Source organism: Alosa pseudoharengus, unplaced genomic scaffold, assembly GCF_046254945.1.
Source record: "Alosa pseudoharengus isolate Yale_2024_CS ecotype anadromous, Long Island Sound unplaced genomic scaffold, YU_APseudo_1.1 YU_APseudo_1.1_scf_10, whole genome shotgun sequence".
Classification (NCBI taxonomy): domain Eukaryota; kingdom Metazoa; phylum Chordata; class Actinopteri; order Clupeiformes; family Clupeidae; genus Alosa; species Alosa pseudoharengus.
The window spans coordinates 14,031,854-14,052,930 of NW_027468565.1; the positions used below are offsets into that span (position 1 = coordinate 14,031,854).

The following is a 21,077-nucleotide window of genomic DNA, read 5'->3' on the forward strand; positions in this document are numbered from 1 at the left end:
CTGTCAGGAGGGCGTTACAGTAGTCGAATCGTGAGATGACAATTGCCTGTACCAGGAGTTGGGTAGCATCTTGAGTCAAGTAAGTCTACAACATACAGATTTTCTGTATGTTGTAGAGTGCGAAACGGCTAGTTGGTTGTCAAGAACAACTCCTAAATTTCTTGCAGCCCTGGTAGGTGTAACAGACAGGGAGTCAATTTTGATGTTGATGCCATGGTTTAGCTGGGAGGACCAGCAGTTCAGTCTTTGAGAGGTTTAGCTGGAGGTGGTTTGCCTTCATCCATGTAGATATGTCTGAGAGGCAATCCAAGATCCATGCTGAGGCCAAGGGGTCATCAGGTGGAAAGGACATATAGAGCTGTGTGTCATCTGCATAGCAGTGGTATGAGAAGCCATGCAAACGGATAATCTGTCCCAAAAAGGTGGTGTAGATAGCAAAGAGAAGAGGGCCCATCACTGAGCCCTTGGACAGCTGTCCAAGCCATGATACGTTAAACGAGCATCCTGTGAGGTAGGATTCAAACCAGGACAGAGCAGAACTGGAGATTCCCATGTTAGAGAGTATAGAGAGAAGGATGCGGTGATTAACAGTGTAAAAGGCAGCCGTTAAGTCAAGCAGAATGAGTTCTGATGACAGAGTGGTCGCCTTGGCTTCCTTTAAGGCTTCTATTACAGACAGCAGAGCCGTTTCGGTTGAGTGGCCCCTCTTGAACCCAGATTGATTTAGATCCAGAAGGTTGTTCTGTGAGAGGAATTCAGAGACCTGTTTGGAGACTACTCGTTCGATACCTTTGGATAGGAAAGGTAGGAGTAAAGCAGGACGGTAGTTCTCAACTTGAGCAGGGTTGAGAGAAGTTTTCTTAAGTAACGGTGTTACCCGGGCCGTTTTGAATGCTGTTGGAAACGTGCCAGAGGTTAGCGAAGCATTGATCACGTGTGACAGCTGGTGTGATAGTCGGGCTGATGGACTGAAGTAGGCTCATAGGTAGGGTCCAATGAGCATGTGGTTGGACGGCTACCTGTCAGGAATCTCACTCTCTGAGAGACTCCTCTTACCATCACTGCTACTCTCATCTGAGCAGTCATGAGGTGTGATTCAGAGTCATCATCAGGCGGGAGACAGATTGTACTCTTATTCTTCAGTTTTTGCCATTTGGAAACTCTGGCCTGCTGAATAAGTGTACAATCCATGTCCCATCTGATGATGACTCTTTGAATCTTCATATGGAAAGGACAAACTACCTTATATTTCCAGCTCCATTACAACCTGCAAGAGCATCCTCCTCCCATTGGTCACGGCTGGGATCTAGTGAATGGAAAGTGTCGACCAGTGCGTCACACCCCCTCGCCCCAGCAGCTCACACCTCATGAAAGCTCAGATGAGAGTAGCAGTGATGATGAGAGGAGTCAATATGGAGACTCAACAGATTCAGATGGAGAGTGTTTTTAGTTAATTCTATAAATAAATCATAATAAATAAATAATACAAAAATGACAGACATCTAATGACCTATGTGTATGTTGTAATTTTGCTGCCCATAACTGAACTCAGTTTGAGCAGAGCTTCCATTTGAGCCTAATATTACAACTCTATGACGATTTTGAAACATCAACATTTAAAGAGCCAAAAATTGGCTTGAATTTGAAGGTCAGAAATAGGTCAAATCAATAAATCTACATCATTTATGGATTTCTTGACCCAAATAGTCTCAGAAACCATGTGCAGCACTGTGGACAAAACCATTAAAAAGTTAATTTCCAGCATTGGCTTACGGCAGCCATTTTGGATATAGGGCTCACAAAATTTCCCCACATTTTTGTGAGGGGTAGCCTACCCCGGCTAGTTTTTTTCTTTAACCTTTATAGATGACAAATCTAGTGAGAAACGAACCTTCGCTATCCACGATCACGGAACTGCTATAAATGACCCAACTAGTAGGCCTAAAGCCGGGTTCACACTGTACGCGGCATGCGCTGCGCTCGCTGCTAGGTCTTGGTTGAGGTAATATCCTAAAGATTTGTGTTGTGGTTACTGTCAGGCTGAGCGCAAGATTTACAGCGCGCTACGGTCAAAGTTCAGCATGGTTCAACTTTGACCGCGGCACCTGCAAGAGCGGCTAAGCGGCATGCACGCGCAAGCCATTGATAGCTCTCAACATTGAACATTGAAATTAAGGGCGATTTCCCGACTCAACTAAAATACGGGAAAATTTCAAGAGTCGTCTTTCTGTTGCTATCCCTCTGCTGACAGCAAGAATTCGTACTACAAAGCTGCTTTGACAGCGGCGAGCTGTAAATCATAGGTCTTTTGCGCTGAGCGGAGGCAACCATAACAAAAATCTTTGGGACATACCTCAACCAAGAGAAGCGGCAAACGCAACACATGCTGCGTAGGCCTACAATGTGAAGCCCTCTTAATGGGTTTCAGCATTGCCGCTTGTGCTTGCTCCTTAAGTAGGGTAGACTGAGTACAGTTGAGACACTTTTTGCCCACACAAAATCAAAAAAAAAATAGATAGGCCTACTGAAAAGTAGTGATTTTCCACACAACATTCCACATGCCATTTCCTTAGCCTGTAGACTAAAATATTATCAATCAATAATACCCATAAGTAGTTTATATTTTCCACAATTAGCTCATAAACATAAGGTGCAATTTTTGTCTTGACTGTGTCTCCTACCTGGTACAGTTGAGACACCCATCTTTAATGATGTATAGTTAACTAACCGTTAGTTGGAAAGTTGAATAAATAAAAAACAGCAATTGCAAAATGTTTGTAGTTCAAATTCATTCATTTCATTTAAATTAGCGTTGGTGAAAAGGAATACATCATGAACAAAATGTGACACAGGAACAGATAGCGAACAGTAGCCTACAAATGGAATGTTCAAGTAGCCTAACACAATCCAGTGTGTCTCAATTGTCCCCAGCTGACCACCTCACACATTTCTCTAGATTTTGGAACGACCTTACAATGCCATAAAATATGCCAGTTTTTAGGACACAGAATAATGTTTGTAATGATACCATTTACGTTTAATAGTAACATAAGTGTAATGAGCTATTCATTGTGGAAGGTGCATGGTGAAGTGAAGTTCTTACTTTGGAAAAAAAACATTTGCCGATATCCTTGGATGGGAGATACTTGTGTCGTTCAAATTTTCCATGATCAAAGAGGGCACTAATACACATGTGCATAGCAAAAATCACAACTTGGGCTTGCTGTGCAAGCAAGATATTTAAGGTGTCTCAACTGTACTCAGTCTAGGTACTTGGGCAGCCTTGGGTTGCCGGTTCGAACCCCGACCAGTAGGCCAAGGTATGGCTGAATTGTGCCCTTGAGCAAGGCCTAACCACCTAACCCAACCACTGCTCCCCGAGCGCCGCTGTTGTTGCAGGCTGCTCACTGCGCCGGGATTAGTGTGCGCTTCTGTTCACTGTGTGCTGTGTGTGTTTCACTATTTCACGGATTGGGATAAATGCAGAGACCAAATTTCCCTCACGGGATCAAAAGAGTGTATCGGCGCAGTGCTGCTTGCAACGTAGGCTACAATCTGAACCCGGCTTAACATGATTTGACTGTTAAATAACACGATACAATAATACAATAAAATATGTTGTAGATAGGCGTTTCATTTCTCATTTAAAGATGCGCATTCCATTTTATTTGGAGCATGACAAGGGGTGGAAACAATTAAAGCTGTCTTTCCTTTTGAGTCAGATTTTAGCAGACGGAGTGAGTGACGTCTCCTGAGTTGATTAGACGGTCCCTAGATCCTCCCCTTCTGCAAATCCAACCAATCGTTTAATGGGACGCTAAATCGCGTCTATCTAACAGCCTGTTAACCAATCAGATGTGAAGACTTTTTTCAGTGCAAAATTTGAATCTACAAGCTAGGAGGAAACACTGCCGGAGTTGTTTCATTTGAAATCGCAGTCCACTGTACAACGACGTAGAGATTTAGGCAGTTATATGTTAATTCGATGTGCTGGTAGTAGTCTAAAAGTTTAAGACTAAGGCGTTTGGTTTTTGAAACATGAGGAAGAGGTAGGTAACGGGCTTTATTTCGATACTGTGTGGATACGTCAAGTGAATAAGTGAATCAAATAGCTAGGACTAACGTTAGCATAACTGATAACGTTCGTTTGTTAGCTACCGATAAGTTAGCATACATCGCTAACGTATGGTTAGCTGATGTTTACCCTATATTAACGTAATGACAGAACAAATATTGTGCTAACTCATAATGTCATCATGCGGATTACTTTAGTTAAAACGTGAATGCTGATCTTAAGGATAGACTCATGTCGAAATTTAACGGTATTTAACGCAAACGTTGTTTCCGTCAGCTGCAACACTGACGTTAGTGTTAAGCACCAGAAGAAACATTGCAATGGTGTTAGTTCGATAACTAGGGTGGGTCACAGTTAACGCTATGCTACTTAACTTTTGCTTAACTTTTATGTTCTTGATTGCTAAAATAGTAACGGTAACTAGCTAGTTAAGATTAGTAAGTTAAGTGCTACCTTTTGCTACCAAAAATACTGTCAACAGTCTTGTTAGGTTAACTTGAATCTTTCATGGATGGGTCTCTTCTAATCTGGTTTGGTTGGTTTGCAGTGAGGTGCATGCATCAGAATCGGTGGCGTGCCTGAACAACGCATTGAACCACTTGAAAGACATATGGGAGGAGATAGGAATTCCCGAGGACCAGCGCCTACAGAGGGTCGAGGCAGTTCATATGCACGTCAAAGTGAGTGACATAGAAGTTTATGTTTTTCAGTCTAAGATGCTAGATATGTGCCATCTCTGTCTCCACTGTGATTGTCATACCAAAAATATAGGCCAATGTGGGGAAGCGACACAGTTTTTATTTTTTGTGCTTTGAATAAAGATCTAGAAAGTCTGAACCGATGCTCAAATACTTATCCCCAACTCTTTAAAGGTCCAGTCACAATATGTGGGCCAACTAACAGAGTTGATTTGGCTTATCTGTCATAATATATACTTTGAATAAAGTTATTGAATTAAGTAGTAAGCTGCTACATGAGACATTTTTTGATGCTCAGAAGGGACAGATTTAGTTGGGGATCAGCCTTTAATTAGAACCCATGCATATTGTTTGCAGAATCTTTTGGATATGATGATTTCTGAAGAGGAAGGACTGCGGACAAGGTTGCTGGCCAGCATTGAGACATGTCGTAAAGACCTGGACATGTTGTGCAAGGAGCTGCACCTAAAACCTTTTCAAGTAGGCTTTGTTGTTCATTCTCTCTGTACTTTGTGCTACATAAGGGAAACATGTCAATGATGCATCATGCTATGTACAGTATGTCTTTGGGTTAAGGTTGTTGTGTAATGAAGCATTTAAAGGACAATGTTTTAGAAAAGCAACTTTTTGTGTTGGAGCCCATCTGTAAATTGGTTGCATACAACATGGCAAGGATGGTTCATCTTTGTCATGGTTTCTTTCTCTAGCACAAATACAGGTGCTTCTGATGGTCACTCAATCAAACATGTCAGTGAAAGATTTTACTGGCACACTGATGTATTTGGAACATGTCTCTGTATGAATGGCCCAGAGAAGAGCTTTCATTCTGTCTGAAAAGCACATAGTTTGACCACTCCTGTTGCTTTTTTTACATTCATTTGTTTGCTGTTTTTTGTGTGTAGGAAGAGGGGGGCTATACTATGCTGCAGTTAGAGAAAGACATGAGGACCTGTCTGAAGGCAATGATTCAAGAGAAGACCCAGAGAATGAAGGACTTGAGGGAACTGAGAGAACAGGATAAGGACCTGTGTGATATCTTGTGCACAAGCCTCTATGCCATTGAGATGAACTCGGTTCCTTCCTCAGAAGAGTTGGATGGATACCGTGGTCACCTTGGTACACTTAGAGCTGAGAGGGTAAATATCCATGTGTAGTTTATACAGAATAAGTTCTTCATATACAAGAGAGCTCTCAAATAACATGCCAATGTTATACATGCATAGAAAAATACACATAGTCAATCACTGTTATAACGTTTAGCTGTAGTACAGCACTGGCACTTTGATGTTCATGTTCCTATTAGCTACCCCACATACAATTTTAGTCCTTTAAAATGACTGAAAATCATAACCTTCACTTGTTTTATCCCATATAGATATTAATGCCCATACATAGCTTACCAGATAATGTGTTTTCAGGCTGTAAAACTGAAATGATACAGAGAGCTAAAAAATACGAAGACACATTCTAATGAAGAAATATTTTGCAGACATTGGTTTAGGGACCCATTCATGATATAGTCAAGGTTTGAAGGAAATGGCAACAGTTTAGCAGCTGCCTTATCTGATTGGACATAGAATGACCCATGTAGACATTCAAAGTGTTTCTTGTAGTGTTAGTGAAGTCTGAGCTGTTGGCTGTGATAAAATCTGTTTCACTCCAGTACAGCTCTGAGCTTGGGGGAAGTTAAGCACCTGTTTGCCCTGTCTCCTCAGGACCGCCGGCATGCAGAGTTTGTGGGCATTAAGAGGCAGATCATATTTTGCATGGAGGAGTTGGAGCAGGAGCCAGACACCAGCTTTGAGCGCGATGTGGTGTGTGAGGATGAGGATGCCTTCTGCCTCTCAACTGACAACATCGCTGCTCTCCAGTTGCTGCTCAGTCAGGTAGGACTGGTCAAGTAGTACCACTCTCACATGTTCTACCTTAACACTAACTGTCAAGAGGTTGCCTTCGTTTACAGTAAACACAGTGAGTTGGTGAGGGTTCTGTACTCACTCCTTTAGTAAAAGTCCCTGATGACTCCAGTAACCCAGTACAACCACACCCACCGAAATCAACATGTTTTATTTGCCAAGCCAGGCTTTCCTGGTTCAAGTTGTGAGGCAGTCAGATCACTAGCAGCTTGTACTAGTGGGATTACAAAATCTGAATGTTAAGGAATGACGCTCCCCCAACTAAAAGTTGATTAAAATTGCAATCTTGTACATGTGATCCTTTGATGTAACTGCAAATGTTAAATGACAAGCATTCAGCCCTAGGGTGTTGTTGTTGGTGTAGTGTTGTTGTTGTTGTTGGTGGTGGTGGTGGTTTCCCACCTTGTACTCTTGGCCAATTGTGGTTCAAGGAAATACTCTTCTGTTCAAAGTCAGTGGAAACAACTGCTGGAGGTTTTTCAATTTTGTTTTGTTTTGCTTTGAGAACAGCAGCTGGAGCACCATTTGTAAGCAAACTTTTCCAGCATGTCCTTGTGTTGATATTCTGTGTTGCCGTGCAGCTGGAGGGCCGCAAGGCTGAGAATGAGGCCCTGTGCGCCTCCTACCGTGCGCGCATCCGGGAGCTGTGGGAGAGGCTGCAGATCCCTGCTGAGGAGAGGGATGGCCTCAGTGAGCACATGACCGCATGCAGGAAGAAGAACAGAGAAGCGGTGAGTCCACATGTCATCATTTCACCCAGCCAACTGACTATCAATCTGTCCTGGTATGTCTGTATGTATGTGCGAGTGTAGTAGAGCAGGAGCAGCGTCACCGCTTGACAATTGGTTGGCCTGTGTTCAACTCCTGAGCCTGCCACTGCAAACCCGCGTCACTTTGGATTCTTTTTCATTTTAATTCATTTTTTGACTAATGCGACTTATACTCCAGAGCGACTTATAGTCCGGAAAATACGGTATACTCATATATATATATATATATATATATATATATATATATATATATATATATATATATATATATATACACACACACACACACACACACACAAAAAGCTGTTACATCGTTATGTTACAATGAACTTTCTTCTCTGAACGACCGGTTTCAAATGAAAAGCCCCTCACCCCTTCAGGCCTCTTCAGTCATGAACTAATAAACACATTTCAGACATTATCAAGAATATGATTTATAAACGGATAAATTGCCTTAATTAAATAACCCATGATGGGGTAATTTACAATAAATATCCTTGATTAGGCTATGCTGAGTTGTGAAAGGGAAATGGGCTGTATGTTTTAGTAGTAGGCCTGCAGTATGGAGTTATATCATCATTTGGATTAGCAACAGATGGATTCACAAATAAATTAAATTTTGCAGGATTTTGATATACAGACTAAATGCAAATATGACATCACATGATTATTAAAACAAAATATAGACAAATAAAACAGACCAAAAATAATGAAGGCACTAATATTCTTTACATTTTGTTTCCTGTAAATGTTGTCAGTCATTCTTAATCTTTGCAACTGGTGCATTGGCATGTTTAACTGATGGCTTTAAACATTTAAAAAAAGTTAGTTTAGAGCCCTGCTTTTTTTTTTTTTTTCCAATGCCCATCCTGTGATCGGTATTCGGTGATCGGCCCCAAATGCACTGATGGGAGCGTCCCTAATTTGGGGCAGCCGTGGCCTACTGGTTAGGGCTTTGGGCTTGTAACCGAAGGGTTGCCGGTTCGATCCCCGACCAGTAGGGAAAATGTGGGCGGGGGAAATGGTTGAGCACTGGTCTCCCATGCCCACATCCACGGCTGAAGTGCCCTTGAGCAAGGTACTTAACCCCTCACTGCTCCCCGAGCGCCGGGATTAGTGTGTGCTTCACCTGTGTGTTCACTGTGTGCTGAGTGTGTTTCACTAATTCACGGATTGGGATAAATGCAGAGACCAAATTTCCCTCACGGGATCAAAAGAGTATATATACTTTATACTTATTTTAAATTAGAATGTTCTTAATGTGTTTCATCCATCTATTCATTCTTTTATTTCACTTCACTCCTACTTCAGTTAGTAACAGAGGTTCAGCGTCTGGAGGAGCTGAAAATCCAAAACTTGCAGAACTTTGTTCAGTCTATCCGTGAAGAAATCGACCAATACTGGAATATCTGCTTCTACAGTCAGGACCAGAGACAAGCCTTCACCCCATACTACAGTGGTAAGATGCCAAACTGAACTGATACTCACTTGTCAGGTTTTCCGTAGGGTACACATCTTGTGTGCTGCTGTTTTGTTCATGTTTATGCCATGTTTAATACTAACCCTATCAGGGCAGCCATTGATTGTGTACAAAGTGGTGCCAACCATCCTGTCACCGTATAAAGCCCGCCCCATTTTAAGCCTTTATTTGACAGGATAGTGAAAAGATGACCAGAAATGAATGACTGGAATACATAACATGTTGACATGACGTATGCAATTTCCTGTCTCTGTTTTGCCAGAGGACTTCACTGAGGAGCTTCTGGGTCTGCATGAAGCAGAGATGGAACACTTGAAGAAGTACCACGAGGATCACAAGGAGTTGTTCACTGGAGTCCACCAGTGGCAACAGAACTGGACTTTGTTCCTGGAACTGGAGGTTAGGACTGCCTGCTCATCTGGTATTCAGTAAAGATTTGCCAGAATAGCTGATGCTATATGTTATTTTATAAGGAGTATCAAGTACAGAGCTTACTGCTAATCAAACTCAGAAGTGTGGTGTTCGCTCTGGAAATCAAAGCCAATGTTTGCCCTATTAGTTGACATTACAGGGTCTTTGGGTTGATGTAAACCTATTAATATTGAACTGATCAGGACTCATTTCTCCCACAGAAAAAGGCAACTGACCCGTCCAGATTCAACAATAGAGGGGGAAATCTCCTCAAAGAGGAGAAACAGAGAGCAGATCTGCAGAGGAGTCTGCCTAAGGTAGCACTATCCAGCAGTATTACTTAGGCCTACCTAGAGCTGCAACTATTAATAGATTAGTTGTCAACTACTATAGTAATCGCCAACTATCTTGGTAATCGGTTTTGGCCATTTTTAAAGGGAAATACATCAAAATCTGCCAATTGCAGCTTCTTAAACATTTTCTGCTTCACTTACTCCTCTATGATGGTAAACTAAATGGTTGGGGAGTGACAAAATTAGGCATTTGAGGACAAAATGATTACTTTCTAGATTAATTGATTACCGTATTTTCCGGACTATAAGTCACACTTTTTTTCATAGTTTGGCTGGCCCTGCGACTTATAGTCAGGTGCGACTTATATATGAAAAAATTATATAATTGAACATGTTTTTAAATGTTAATTCATATTAACTGACATGAACCCTACATGAAACATTACTGTCTAGCCGCGAGAGAGCGCTCTCAAATGCAAAAGTTCTGTGCACTTTCAGTCAGAGATTAGTGGTTGCACTATGCCTTAAACACACGTGCATACCTAAATCCTCAAATTACGGCCAGGATTCTGTTTGGGCCTCAGATTCGGACAAATAAAGGCCAGTAATAATTTTGTTTCAATTTAACTCATAAAAGAGCTCTTCTTAATATTTTATATTGTTGGTTGGTTTAATATTGTTGCCAATGAAAAGTCATTGTCTTACACGTCTCCAACACGTTGCTCTCAAGCTATCAGTTGCATGCCGCCCCCTTCTGAGCTTGCCAGAGGCTGAAGCAGTAACCTACATTTAAACACAATTGTTGCTGCCAGGCATCAGCCTACGAATTTTATAAAAAAGTAAATCATGCATGATTAAAAAATAACTAAGGTAAATTTAGGCTGAATAAGGTTTCCATTTCAGCACAACACACGTTCCATGAATAAATGAAAGCGTATGCCTTATCCCGCAATAAGCGGATGGAAATCCCAACACCCTTACATGAAACTTAATAGTGAACCATCAAATACCCCGCAGATTTCAGTGGTCATCAGTCCCGATATTTAGCAATATAATCAAACAGTAAGCCATGCCCCAAATGAAGGTGCTGTGCTTTGCGCAGCCTAATAAAAAGACCCCAGCAATAATTTGAAGATTTACGATAGTCTGTCTCCTAAACATTCCTCACCCGTTATCTAGACATGCATGAAAACATTTGAAAACAAAACTCACTGCCATGTAGGCTAATATTTGATCGCTGTTTTGCTACTAATTATCTTTCACGTACTGAATATGCACACTAGAAAGTGAAAGTAGGCCTACTGCGCTCCGTGTCTGTATCTGTCTGTTCACGTCCGTAAAAAGACTATAACGTTCCTCAAATAGAAAACACATCCATGTTCTCTCGCGTTATAGGCTGTCATGCTTCTGTGTTTACAAAATTCCTGACGGTTCCTGATCGCTAAAGGTTTGGTTTCCTTTCCTGTCGATCGCGATTGATGTAGAAGCACCTCCTAGGCTATAATTTGACTTCAGCGATGAGAGAGGGAGAGAGAGAGACACCCGCAAAGTGGTCCATGCGCGCGTGTGTGTGTCTCTGCATCGGGTTCAATTGAAGTCAGAGTTGGTCTGTCCAGTCAATAGTCCCGCATTCAGGCCGCTCCATTATTAGATTAATGTTATCAGAGAGCACTGTAACATGTGTGGGAATTTCTCTCATTATGATAGAGTTGTGGGACTTTTATTATTATGCTCAAGACTTAATAACTTATGCGTAAAACCCGCAATCCTGCGCTGAAATTTAGGCCCTGGTTTTCAATGCGCATCTTTTTTGTCTTAATTGTTCTGCTACCAGTTTGTGCCAATATATATTGTCCAAAATGCTTGATTGCATTGCATTCTCCACATTTTTAGCTAAATTTTCATGTACCACATCAGCATTTTTGTTCAGTGAATCTTTTGTAAATTGCTTCACAATTAGCGCGGGCTAATTGTCAGCAGCCTTCGGCTTACTATTCACTCCTTCGTCTTCATTAACATTCCCTGTAGAATTCTCAATATTTTTGGCCTCTATGTGTCCAGTTACATCTGTCTGTTCTTGGTCTTGGATTTTGTGAAATAAATTTCTAAGTATCACCTGCTTGCTGCAGCTTTGGTCTGCACGTCCTATTAAAACCGGTCTGTGTAGTCTTTTTAAAACGCATCTTTTTCTCTCTCGTAGGCATTTAATCTGCTGCCGGCTTGTCACTCCACATCGCCCAAAATGCTTGATTGCATTGCATTCTCCACATTTTTAGCTACATTTTCATGTACCACATCAACATTTTTGTTCAGTGAATCTTTTGTAAATTGCTTTACAATTACTGTCGGGCCTATAGGCCGATCGCCTGGCTTGCGCTTTGGTCACGTCCTTTTAAAACCGTATTTTTATCTCTCCTAAGCATTTAATCTGCTGCCAGCTTGTGACTCCACATCGCCCAAAATTCTTGATTGCATTGTATTCTCCACATTTTAGCTAAATTTTGGTGTACCACATGGCATTTTCTTTCAGTGAATCTTTTGCTTTACAATTAGGCCTATCCGGCCCTCTTCTTGGCTGCCTTCACTCCTTCTTCGTCTTCATTAACATTAATCTTTTTGGCCTCAATAGTCCAGTTACATAGTCTCTGTTTTTGGATTTTGTGAAATACATTTCTAAATAAATGCGACTTATACTCCGGAGCGGCTTATAGTCCGGAAAATACGGTACTTGTTTTAATCTATGTTGTAATCAACAGATCTACTTTGAATAATACAACGATAATCGTTAGTTGCAGCCCTAGTCCTACCGTTTTAAAGCACTGAATTTGTACGCCTTGAGATGGTAGCCACTCTTTAATGGACTACACATTTTTATACTGTTTTAAAGCCCCTTTGAGTTCTTAAGTCCTGTGATCTTACTCAGTTGGAGAAAAGCCTGAAGGCACAGATTGACCAGTGGGAGCAAGCACAAGGGCAGTCCTTCCTGGTGAACGGGCAGAAGTTCCTGGAGTTTGTTCAAGAGCAGTGGGAGCTGTACCACACCGAGAAGGAGCGGGAGAAGCAGGAGCGGGTAGGAGTCCTAAACGCACTCCAGCCACTCCATCTCATCTTCTGCTTACCCACACGTTTCCTGACCTGTTTATTTTTTTCTCCTGTCAAAATAAAGCAATTGAAGAAGAGCAAACAGATTGAGGAGGATATGCTTTATGGAACAACAATGAGGACACCCACGAAAAGAAGATTGGCAGGGACTCCCACACCAGGAAAAACACGCAAAGTATGTACACTCTTGGTGTTCACTTTCAGATCAGAGTAGCAGTAAGCTTTGTCCAAATCAGATTGGGGACTTCCATATTGTTACAAATAGAAATCCCAAGATTCTCAAATCTTAAGTTGTGCAGAAAGTAACATTTATGGCATCAGGGGGAAAAAAGTAAATTTGATGATGTGATTTCTCTTGCCCTATCTCTGCAGATGAACACTACATCCATCATGTCCACGCCAAACACTACACTGCGCTCCACTTTCCAGTCTCCAGTCTTGAGACCACCTCTGTCTGCAAGCAGGGTAACGATCACTAAATTGGCAGCAGCAAATAATCAAAAATACAGCAGAAGCCTATTGTCCTACCATGTAACTGATAATGCCTTGTTTTGCAATTATCTTTATTCTGTCCAGCCATGGCTGTAGGTTTTATCTGTACTCTAAGAAACATGTGGCATTAATCTGTGAACCCCAGGTTGGCCTTGGGCTGCGCACTCCAGGGCGTGGCAGGACTCCCCTTGGGCTGGAGAAGAACAAGGAGAACATCTCTCATCTTGGAGGCTCTCTGAGGACCGTGACTACCAGTCCACAGAAGAACTACAGCATTAACTCGGTTGCCAGCACCTACTCTGAATTTGCGGTAATTCAAACTTTTCCATTTTAATCACTTCTCATCCTGCTTTTGCAACATGTTGTGAAGCTCTGGGCCTTGTTTGCACCAGAAGCATTCCTTTGAAGGAGTAGTCTGGATGTTCATGATCTGCACACACCAAAGCTGAATATGTAGTTTGCTAGAGGGCTGGAAAGATAAGTCTAATTAGTCAGCTGGGGGGGGGGGGGGAGGAATTCTGGTTGGGCAGGGTCAGATTCCACACACCTGTATCGGAACTCCCCCTATTACCGTCGGTCCCGTATTTCTGCCGTCTTGCGTGTATGTGTCACTTCTCTAGTCATCAATTAAAGATTTGCACAATACACAGCAATGTATTCATTAGCTTCTACTTACTAAAACCAAAACGGCGGATTCCTAAAGAAACGCAAGCACCCACACCATAGGTGTATCTAAATTAGCTAACAGGGCTCTACAGTGCGCCCATTTCACTCGCACATGCGAGTAAAAATGATGGCGTGCGAGTGCAAAAAAATATTTAGGCGCACTGGTGCGAATGACTTCTAACCATGTCAATGTTTGTCTACAAAATACACCGCAACATCATCGAGAAACATTACTGGTGCAAACCATAGAATCACGTCGCGAATGCAGCATAAAAACTACACCTCCCATCAACGTTAGCAGTTTCGCGTTGTGACTCGCTAGTAGTCGCTTCTATCAAATCCAAGAGCGCGCAGAAAAAGCGGAAAGTTAGACTAGCTAGCCAAGATGCAAAGATTGAAGAAATTAGTTCTTCTATCCACCGAATTCATTGGATATAGGAGGAACAGGATGAGATTCTGAGAATGCAGTGAGAGAAGGAAAGGTAACCTAACATGCCTTTTAGCCCAGTTGACGTATTGGCTGCAATATGCAAAATATAGCTGTAGCGAACGAACTGGCACAAAAGTACCCTCCCGTAATACTCCCATTTTATTCAAAGGTAGAACGCTACTGACAACTCCAGGCTTCCACGCATGTATGTTTGTTTACACCGAATACAAGCTGAAGTGCAAAACGAAAGTAGGCCTATCGTTTGCCTACTGCCCCCATCAATGCAGATATTTCAAATAAAAACTAAAAGTATAAAACATATATCTTTGATTAGCCTATGTTGGGTTTTGTCGAAGAGAAAATGGACTGTTTTAGTAGTAGTAGTCTATTAGGCAGTATGCAGTCAGATAGGTCACCATGGGCATATTTGGATTAGCTATAGATGGATTCACAAATAAATAAATTAGCCTACTGTACATTTGGCAGGATAAACAGGCTAAATGCAAATATGGCAATGTATTATTTTACATTAACAAAATGTAGGAAAATAGAACAGACTGAAAATAAAGTAGGCACTGCTCTTTAAAATCCTGTTTCCTGTAGCCTAAATGTTGTCAGTCATTCTTAATATTTGCAATTGGTGCACTGGCATGTTTAACTGTTAACTGCAGTATGATGTTAGATTATGTGTAAGTTAAGTACAGAACTGACTGTGCTCCCAAATTTCTGTCTGTGCTCCTAAATTTTTTAACTTGGGCGCACAAGTGCTCCTGAAAAAAAATGTTAGTGTAGAGCCCTGCAGCTATGTACAAAAAAATTACATTTTACCGTGACTCGAAGAGCTGTAAACAGTGTTGTAAGGCTGTGTGTACACATCCGCTTGGAGCTCCAGTGGAATTTTGATTTCATGACGAGAATTCTCGGTCTAACCGTTCATGTGCCGTTGAAACGGCGTAAATATGCGACCCATCAGGCCAGCACTATAACTCCGAGCGTGGTAAACAAAATCGGATATTTCAGGCAGTAAATGTTCCCAAACCAGATTTTGTTCAAATCTACACACCTATGGCTACTGAAAAATGTAAGGTTCATTTAGCAAATGTTATTTTGAAGTGTTAAAAAACATTGTTGTTTTAGAATTTCTGAACAAAAGTGGTGATAATTGGGGGTATTACGATACAAACTCTTCAACTTTTGACGAAATGTGTCATTTTGGGGTCATGGATTTAGGTTCAACGCAGTAATTATAGGTTAGTCAAGCCACTGAAAGTCCATGGCTGTTCCATTTGCTTTCATCTTCTTGTCAGCAGAGGGCACTTGTAGTCCAGAGTAGCTCACTACCTGGTTGGGTGTTATGTAAGAGGGTGAAGTGGTACCTGTTCCCATCATGGTAATTTATGGGTTTTTAAATTCAAACCATTGCTCAAACACGTTCCAGTTAGCCATGTCCGTGCTGCACTGTCAGTATCCTAATATAAGTATTCACTCACAATAACATGTTGCGCAAGCACCAATGCCACAAAGACACATGGAGGGACATTAGTCAGTCAGCTGACTGTTCTATGAATATGGCTCCTGTTGGAAACCCTGTGTCTTCACTGAGTCACGTAGGAGTTGGATGAAGTTGAATACTGATTATGAAGTATGACCCAATCCCATGCTTTGGTTGTTTACCAGCCATTGTATGGTAAGACATTGAGTTATAGTTTACATTTTGTTTTTAGAGGGATTGTATCAACCTTGAGTCTACCATCATAAGGTTTGTATGCATGTTCAGTACTAACACATAACCAAGAGATCCCTCTAACTCCCCACCTCTTGAGTTCTGTTTCCTTTAAACTCCTTTTTATTGAACTAATATGAAGGGCTACTCAGACAGTAGGGAATAAAATGACCCTCATAGAATTTGGTGTTTTTTATTGACCATGTTCTGAAAGGTTTTCTCTAACACTAATTTCACCCTGAACTAGGCTTATATCCCTCTGCTTGGCATTTTAGTTTTGTTCTCTACTTCTACCTTCTTTGTCTCTCCAAATGGTATAAGAATGTACATCCTGTAAGTAGGTCCTCCCCTGTTATGTCTGCCAGTCAGGTGCATCGACTAGTATTGACTTCAAAAAGTTGTTGATTATACAACACCAAGAACAAATTGGGGGCCTGGTTCTGACTAGGGATGCACTGATACGGCTGCTGCTATCAGGCATTGGTGGTATTGGGTGCTACTCATACACTTGTACTTAAGCAATTCTGATACCATGCACCATTACCAGTTCATGGCAACATTACTTTATTTTTTTGTGTATTTTTGGTTGGAGATTGCCTCCAGTTACACAGGAATACATTGTGTTTTATTTTCATCCATCTGATGAAAATAAAACCTTTCTTCAAATTCACTGTGTTAAGATGGTAACACTACCTTAGTAAGTACAGTAATTTCCTGTGTATTAGCCGCATTGTGTATAAACCGCAGGACTGCTGTATAGATACTTTGATTTGTACACTTAGTATGGAGCACTCGTTCTTGGTTTACTGTATCCGTGCATCTCATCATGACACTTTTGTAACTCAGGGCAGACCACCTGAAATGTGTATACTATTAAGTGATGTATATATTTTGCATTATGGAATTTGTTTTATGTATATATCCATGTGTATATCCTATGATTGTTCTCCTTTTCATCTTCCAGCGTGAACTCTCCAGTGCCTCAAAGTCAAACGGAAAGAAAGGATCACTGAACTCTACCATTACACACTGATAGCTGAAGAGACTCCTCTCTGCTTGCCATTTTAATGATCTATATGCCTTTGAAGGAAAATGTAAGCTCTCTACAGGATTCTGCTGAATGTGAATGTACTTTAAAATCGTTAATATGGTGTGTGTGTGTGTACAGTATTTTTCTTAGCACCTTTATTCAGAACTCTACACTTACTTTTATTTTTAATCAGTTAAACTATTGCTGATCACCTCTGTCTGAACTTTATCTATTATTTTATTATTATTTTAGCAGTGTAGACAGTACACTGTATGTTGTTTTAGGATGGGGAATTATGCAGGTGGCTTTCTGCACAGTATTCTGTATATTTGTGTATTTTTGTGCTCCACCGGAAATGTAATGATCTTTGAAGATTCTCACTGTATAAATGACATCAGCAGTAGCAGTGGCCCTGCTGTGAAGGCCATGAATCAACTCCAAAGGAATGTGTTCTTACTTTTTTGACTTGGGGCACACACAATGGCCAAAAGAGTTTGTGATGTTAAATCAATACCAAAGGCCTACACACTCCATACAGTATCAGAGTGAGTTATCTTACTATGGCCATAGAACTCAGGTTCAGCTTTTGTCAATACAGGGATGAGCAACATGCAATAAATGTTTTAGCGTTCCTATGTTTGGTGCTGTTGCTGTTTGTCTTTTCTACATTACAGTTACTGCCTTTGATTCCTACCATTTGCCTCTGTTGACTTTTACTACCATGCTGCGTAGGGGTGGAACAAAATGTTTAATATCGAAATATATTGACAGTGTTTGTAATACGTTATTGATATACTAGTGTGAAATATCAATATTTTTACTAAAACATGCGAGCGCGCTACATGTTTAACCAATTTGACCAAACCAATCTGATGTTCTAGTCACTTCATGACTTGGGGCATATCAAAGAAGAAACTAACAGGGAGAAAATTAACTTTGTTGTACATCAAATACACAATTTTTGCCTACTCGGGAGTATTTTTTTTTCAGCAATTATATTGTGATGAATCACAGATAGTTTTCTATCAATGTAATCAGTGTTGCAGTTTCACTGTATTATGATGTTATCGTGTCTGCATCGATTCATATTGGCCCACCCATAATCCTGGGTGCAAAATGTAGTTTACACCACATGGTTAACCATCTGTTGAAGAAGAAAAAAACACCATTGGGTTTATGTCTACTGTATTTGTATAATTTCTCCATGTGACCACGTCAAAATTAATTTCGGCCTAGTAAAGTGTCATGAATAATGTTTCTATGTGCAAGCATACAGTTTTTTCCGGTTATTTATAATTTCCTGAAACAATTCCTAAAAGGGGACTGTGTGTGTCCGTGTGGTAACAACTAATCAAAAGCATGTGTGTTGAGCTAAATGCAGAGTTTTCACAATGTGTTCATCATGAGCTCCTCTAAGGCCCTCTCCCGGTGGTTGCCATGCACCAGCAGCACCTCTTTGATGGCATTCTCTTTAAAGCCCATCTCGTTGAACTGGGTCAGGAGGCGCAAGAACTCTGAAGCCTGAGGGTAAAACAAAGACATTGTCACAGACAAATTCTGGACAGTTGTCCTGTAACTAGTCATGTAGTTTCCACTCTACTCCACCTTGGACTGTTTCCCAGTATGTCAAGACAATTAGCTCTGTGCACATGATCGGTTCTCTAAACCCTTGAGGAAGCAGTCACCTTGCTTTCGCTGTAATGGAACATTTCCAAAGCCTCTTCCACCTGGACTTGGTCATAGCCCAAACCACGTAATCTTTTGCAGGCCACCAGGTAACTCAGGATCTGGGAACAAAAAGCCTTTGTCATTGAGGTCAATGTAAAAGGACTATAAGTAAAACTGTGAACTGCAGCAATTCTCCTATAGTTTCTCCAGTGTATTGGTTGATAAACGCCACAGTAAAACTGAGCAGAAGCAATTATTACTGAGTATCAGACCTGTTCAGGTTTGCGAAGGCCGGTCTTCTGCAATGCAATGATGGCTGTCCGGAGAGAATAGCCCCGCTCAGTTATGACGTCCAGTAGCTCCTTCTCGTCCTGACTCAGGGCAGAGAACAGCTCTGTTGCGGAATCTTGCCCTGATGGTCGTCCATGTGAAGTCTTGCATCGCTGAGTCCTCTAGAGATTCACAAAATAGACAGTTCTATTTGCCTTGTTCTAATAATCAAACAGATCATGTTTAGGAGGTAAAATTATTCGTTTTAACTGTGGTACAATATCTCCTGGCAACTAAGGGAAATGTGATATTTTCACTTCAATCAAAAAGTTTGTCATCTAATTGGCCATACCTGTGCAGCTGGTTGGTGATTTCTGGATGTAGAGATGTGCCCAGCTGAGGATGGCCTGGTCTGTATCAGCGTGGAGGACGGTGTGATTGTGGCTGGATTCAGTGTGGCTGGATTTCGGCTCTGTGAATGCCTTCGACCACTGGAGGCAGGAGTGCCACGCCTGTTGGATGTCCTTTGGCTGTGGCACTGTGGGCTGGCCAGCCGCTGTGGTGCCAGCTGAATGTCCTGGCCAGTGGACATGGATCTCCTGGGACGTGACGTGGTCCGTGGGGAGGATTGTCCGGACAGACGAGGAGAGGTGTTCTGCTGGATCTCAATCCACCTGGAGCCCAGCCGCTTTGGCCCTGAGCTACGGGGCCTATCCCCACACTGGCAGGACTGGCAGTGCGCACTGTCCTCTGTGGATGAACCTTCATCATCTTCAGAGTATCCACCAGCGTCACACTCGGACTCAACAAGGAACTTGACCGTGCGGTGCTGTTGGGGGTAGCCCATGTCGGCTGCGCCTAGACTGAGGCTACGCGGGCGACGCTTGGACTCCCAGCTTTCACTGCTTCTTCGTCGGGACATGCGACCTTCCTGAGGGCTGCTTAACATCATCCAGTGAGGGGGGCAGGAGGGATGCGTGCTTGACCAAGAACCACAGGAACCTTGAAGACTACTTAGAACCCAGTTTTCCACACTAAAGTCATACTATAGAGGATAAACACACACATTATGTAATAACCAAGTGTCTAAACTGCAATAAATGTCAGAACTCTAAACTGTCAATATATTATGCATTATTTTGCAAAAACAGTTGGTGTGGTACTCTGGCCAACTGATAGCTGAAATGTATCTTGTGAAACAGGTCTCCACAATTATAAAGTATGGCAAATATCAGTGGTTCCCACCTTTGTATCTTGAAGTATTTGAAGGCAATCGGGAACGTTGATGTCCGGAGCTGTTACCTCTCGAGTCTCTTCCAGTGGCTCATCTAGGGCACCCATGGGGATCTTAAAGGGGATGTCCTCAAAGCTACTCATGCTGTTCACAAACACACCACAGTTATATTTTCATCTACTGAATTGTATCTGGAAAAACAGTCTGAGTGTTCATAACATGATGACATATCTATTGTTGTTCCTGATGTTTAAGTTCATCCTGTGGTCCTGTATAATACCATGCGTAGTGGCATTATCCTACTTTAATTAGTCAGTGCTTATCTTTCACGTGTCCAATACACATGTATACATCTTCATATCTATGTACAAGTCTGTTCTAGAAATATGTATACCTAGATGCTGAAATAAAACATAACTATTTAGGAAAAAAAAAATGTTACATTTACACTCAAAAGTCAACCACTGCATTGCAACTTCAAATTCATTTCTAGATATATCTAGACATACAAGTGAAATATATTAGTCTATATTCCCAGTACCCAACAATACCACAAAATACACAAAATACTTACAAACACAGAATGGATAAATCCCAAAAACTAAAGAAACAGGAGAGCAACCTGCACTTCTGGATGTAACGCAGTGTTCAGTGGCAGCCTGGATGGTCTGTACTGGAGGCAGTGTCCCAGTGAGGCACAGGCTGTGCTTAAAGCTCTTATGGCTTACACATGGCTTACACATTCTGAGTCACGCATGATTCATACAACTTGTTTACAAATGCAGATCCTCTAGGAACCTGTTGCATTTGCATAGTGCA

The 21,077-nt window shown here is 41.6% G+C and overlaps 2 protein-coding genes across 3 annotated transcripts; one reads left to right on the forward strand and one right to left on the reverse strand.

Moving 5' to 3' along the window:
- The first annotated feature begins 3,907 nt into the window (after window positions 1–3,907).
- prc1a (protein regulator of cytokinesis 1a) lies at window positions 3,908–17,721 on the forward strand. Of its 2 annotated transcripts, XM_076264564.1 has the most exons (15): window positions 3,908–4,049; window positions 4,623–4,755; window positions 5,131–5,253; window positions 5,676–5,909; window positions 6,489–6,659; window positions 7,271–7,420; window positions 8,771–8,918; window positions 9,202–9,338; window positions 9,572–9,667; window positions 12,567–12,713; window positions 12,810–12,920; window positions 13,118–13,210; window positions 13,383–13,547; window positions 16,058–16,092; window positions 17,021–17,721. In XM_076264564.1, the coding sequence occupies exons 1-15, from the start codon at window positions 4,039–4,041 to the stop codon at window positions 17,067–17,069; spliced, it is 1,803 nt and encodes a 600-aa protein (XP_076120679.1). In that variant the 5' UTR covers window positions 3,908–4,038; the 3' UTR covers window positions 17,070–17,721. The 2 variants fall into 2 exon arrangements, with proteins under 2 accessions (XP_076120679.1, XP_076120680.1); XM_076264565.1 differs by lacking the exon at window positions 16,058–16,092.
- Window positions 17,722–17,791: 70 nt separating this feature from the next.
- On the reverse strand, window positions 17,792–20,039 carry LOC143101075 (uncharacterized). The gene is made up of 4 exons (XM_076264568.1): window positions 19,377–20,039; window positions 19,027–19,206; window positions 18,772–18,873; window positions 17,792–18,607 (listed from the first exon to the last, which is right to left on the reverse strand). Exons 1-4 carry the CDS (start codon window positions 19,974–19,976, stop codon window positions 18,473–18,475), a joined length of 1,017 nt encoding a protein of 338 aa, XP_076120683.1. The 5' UTR covers window positions 19,977–20,039; the 3' UTR covers window positions 17,792–18,472.
- Window positions 20,040–21,077: the final 1,038 nt, after the last annotated feature.

What these genes read in the sequence shown, in the direction of transcription:
- prc1a (XM_076264564.1), top strand. An exon ending in TGCAGAGGAGTCTGCCTAAG is followed by an intron (nt 9,668 to 12,566) that starts GTAGCACTATCC and finishes GATCTTACTCAG; the next exon opens with TTGGAGAAAAGCCTGAAGGC. An exon ending in CACCTCTGTCTGCAAGCAGG is followed by an intron (nt 13,211 to 13,382) that starts GTAACGATCACT and finishes TGTGAACCCCAG; the next exon opens with GTTGGCCTTGGGCTGCGCAC.
- LOC143101075 (XM_076264568.1), bottom strand. Translation starts at nt 19,976, where the DNA reads ATGATGTTAAGCAGCCCTCAGGAAGGTCGCATGTCCCGACGAAGAAGC. An exon ending in ATCACCAACCAGCTGCACAG is followed by an intron (nt 19,207 to 19,376) that starts GTATGGCCAATT and finishes GTGAATCTCTAG; the next exon opens with AGGACTCAGCGATGCAAGAC. An exon ending in GCCTTCGCAAACCTGAACAG is followed by an intron (nt 18,874 to 19,026) that starts GTCTGATACTCA and finishes TTTTGTTCCCAG; the next exon opens with ATCCTGAGTTACCTGGTGGC.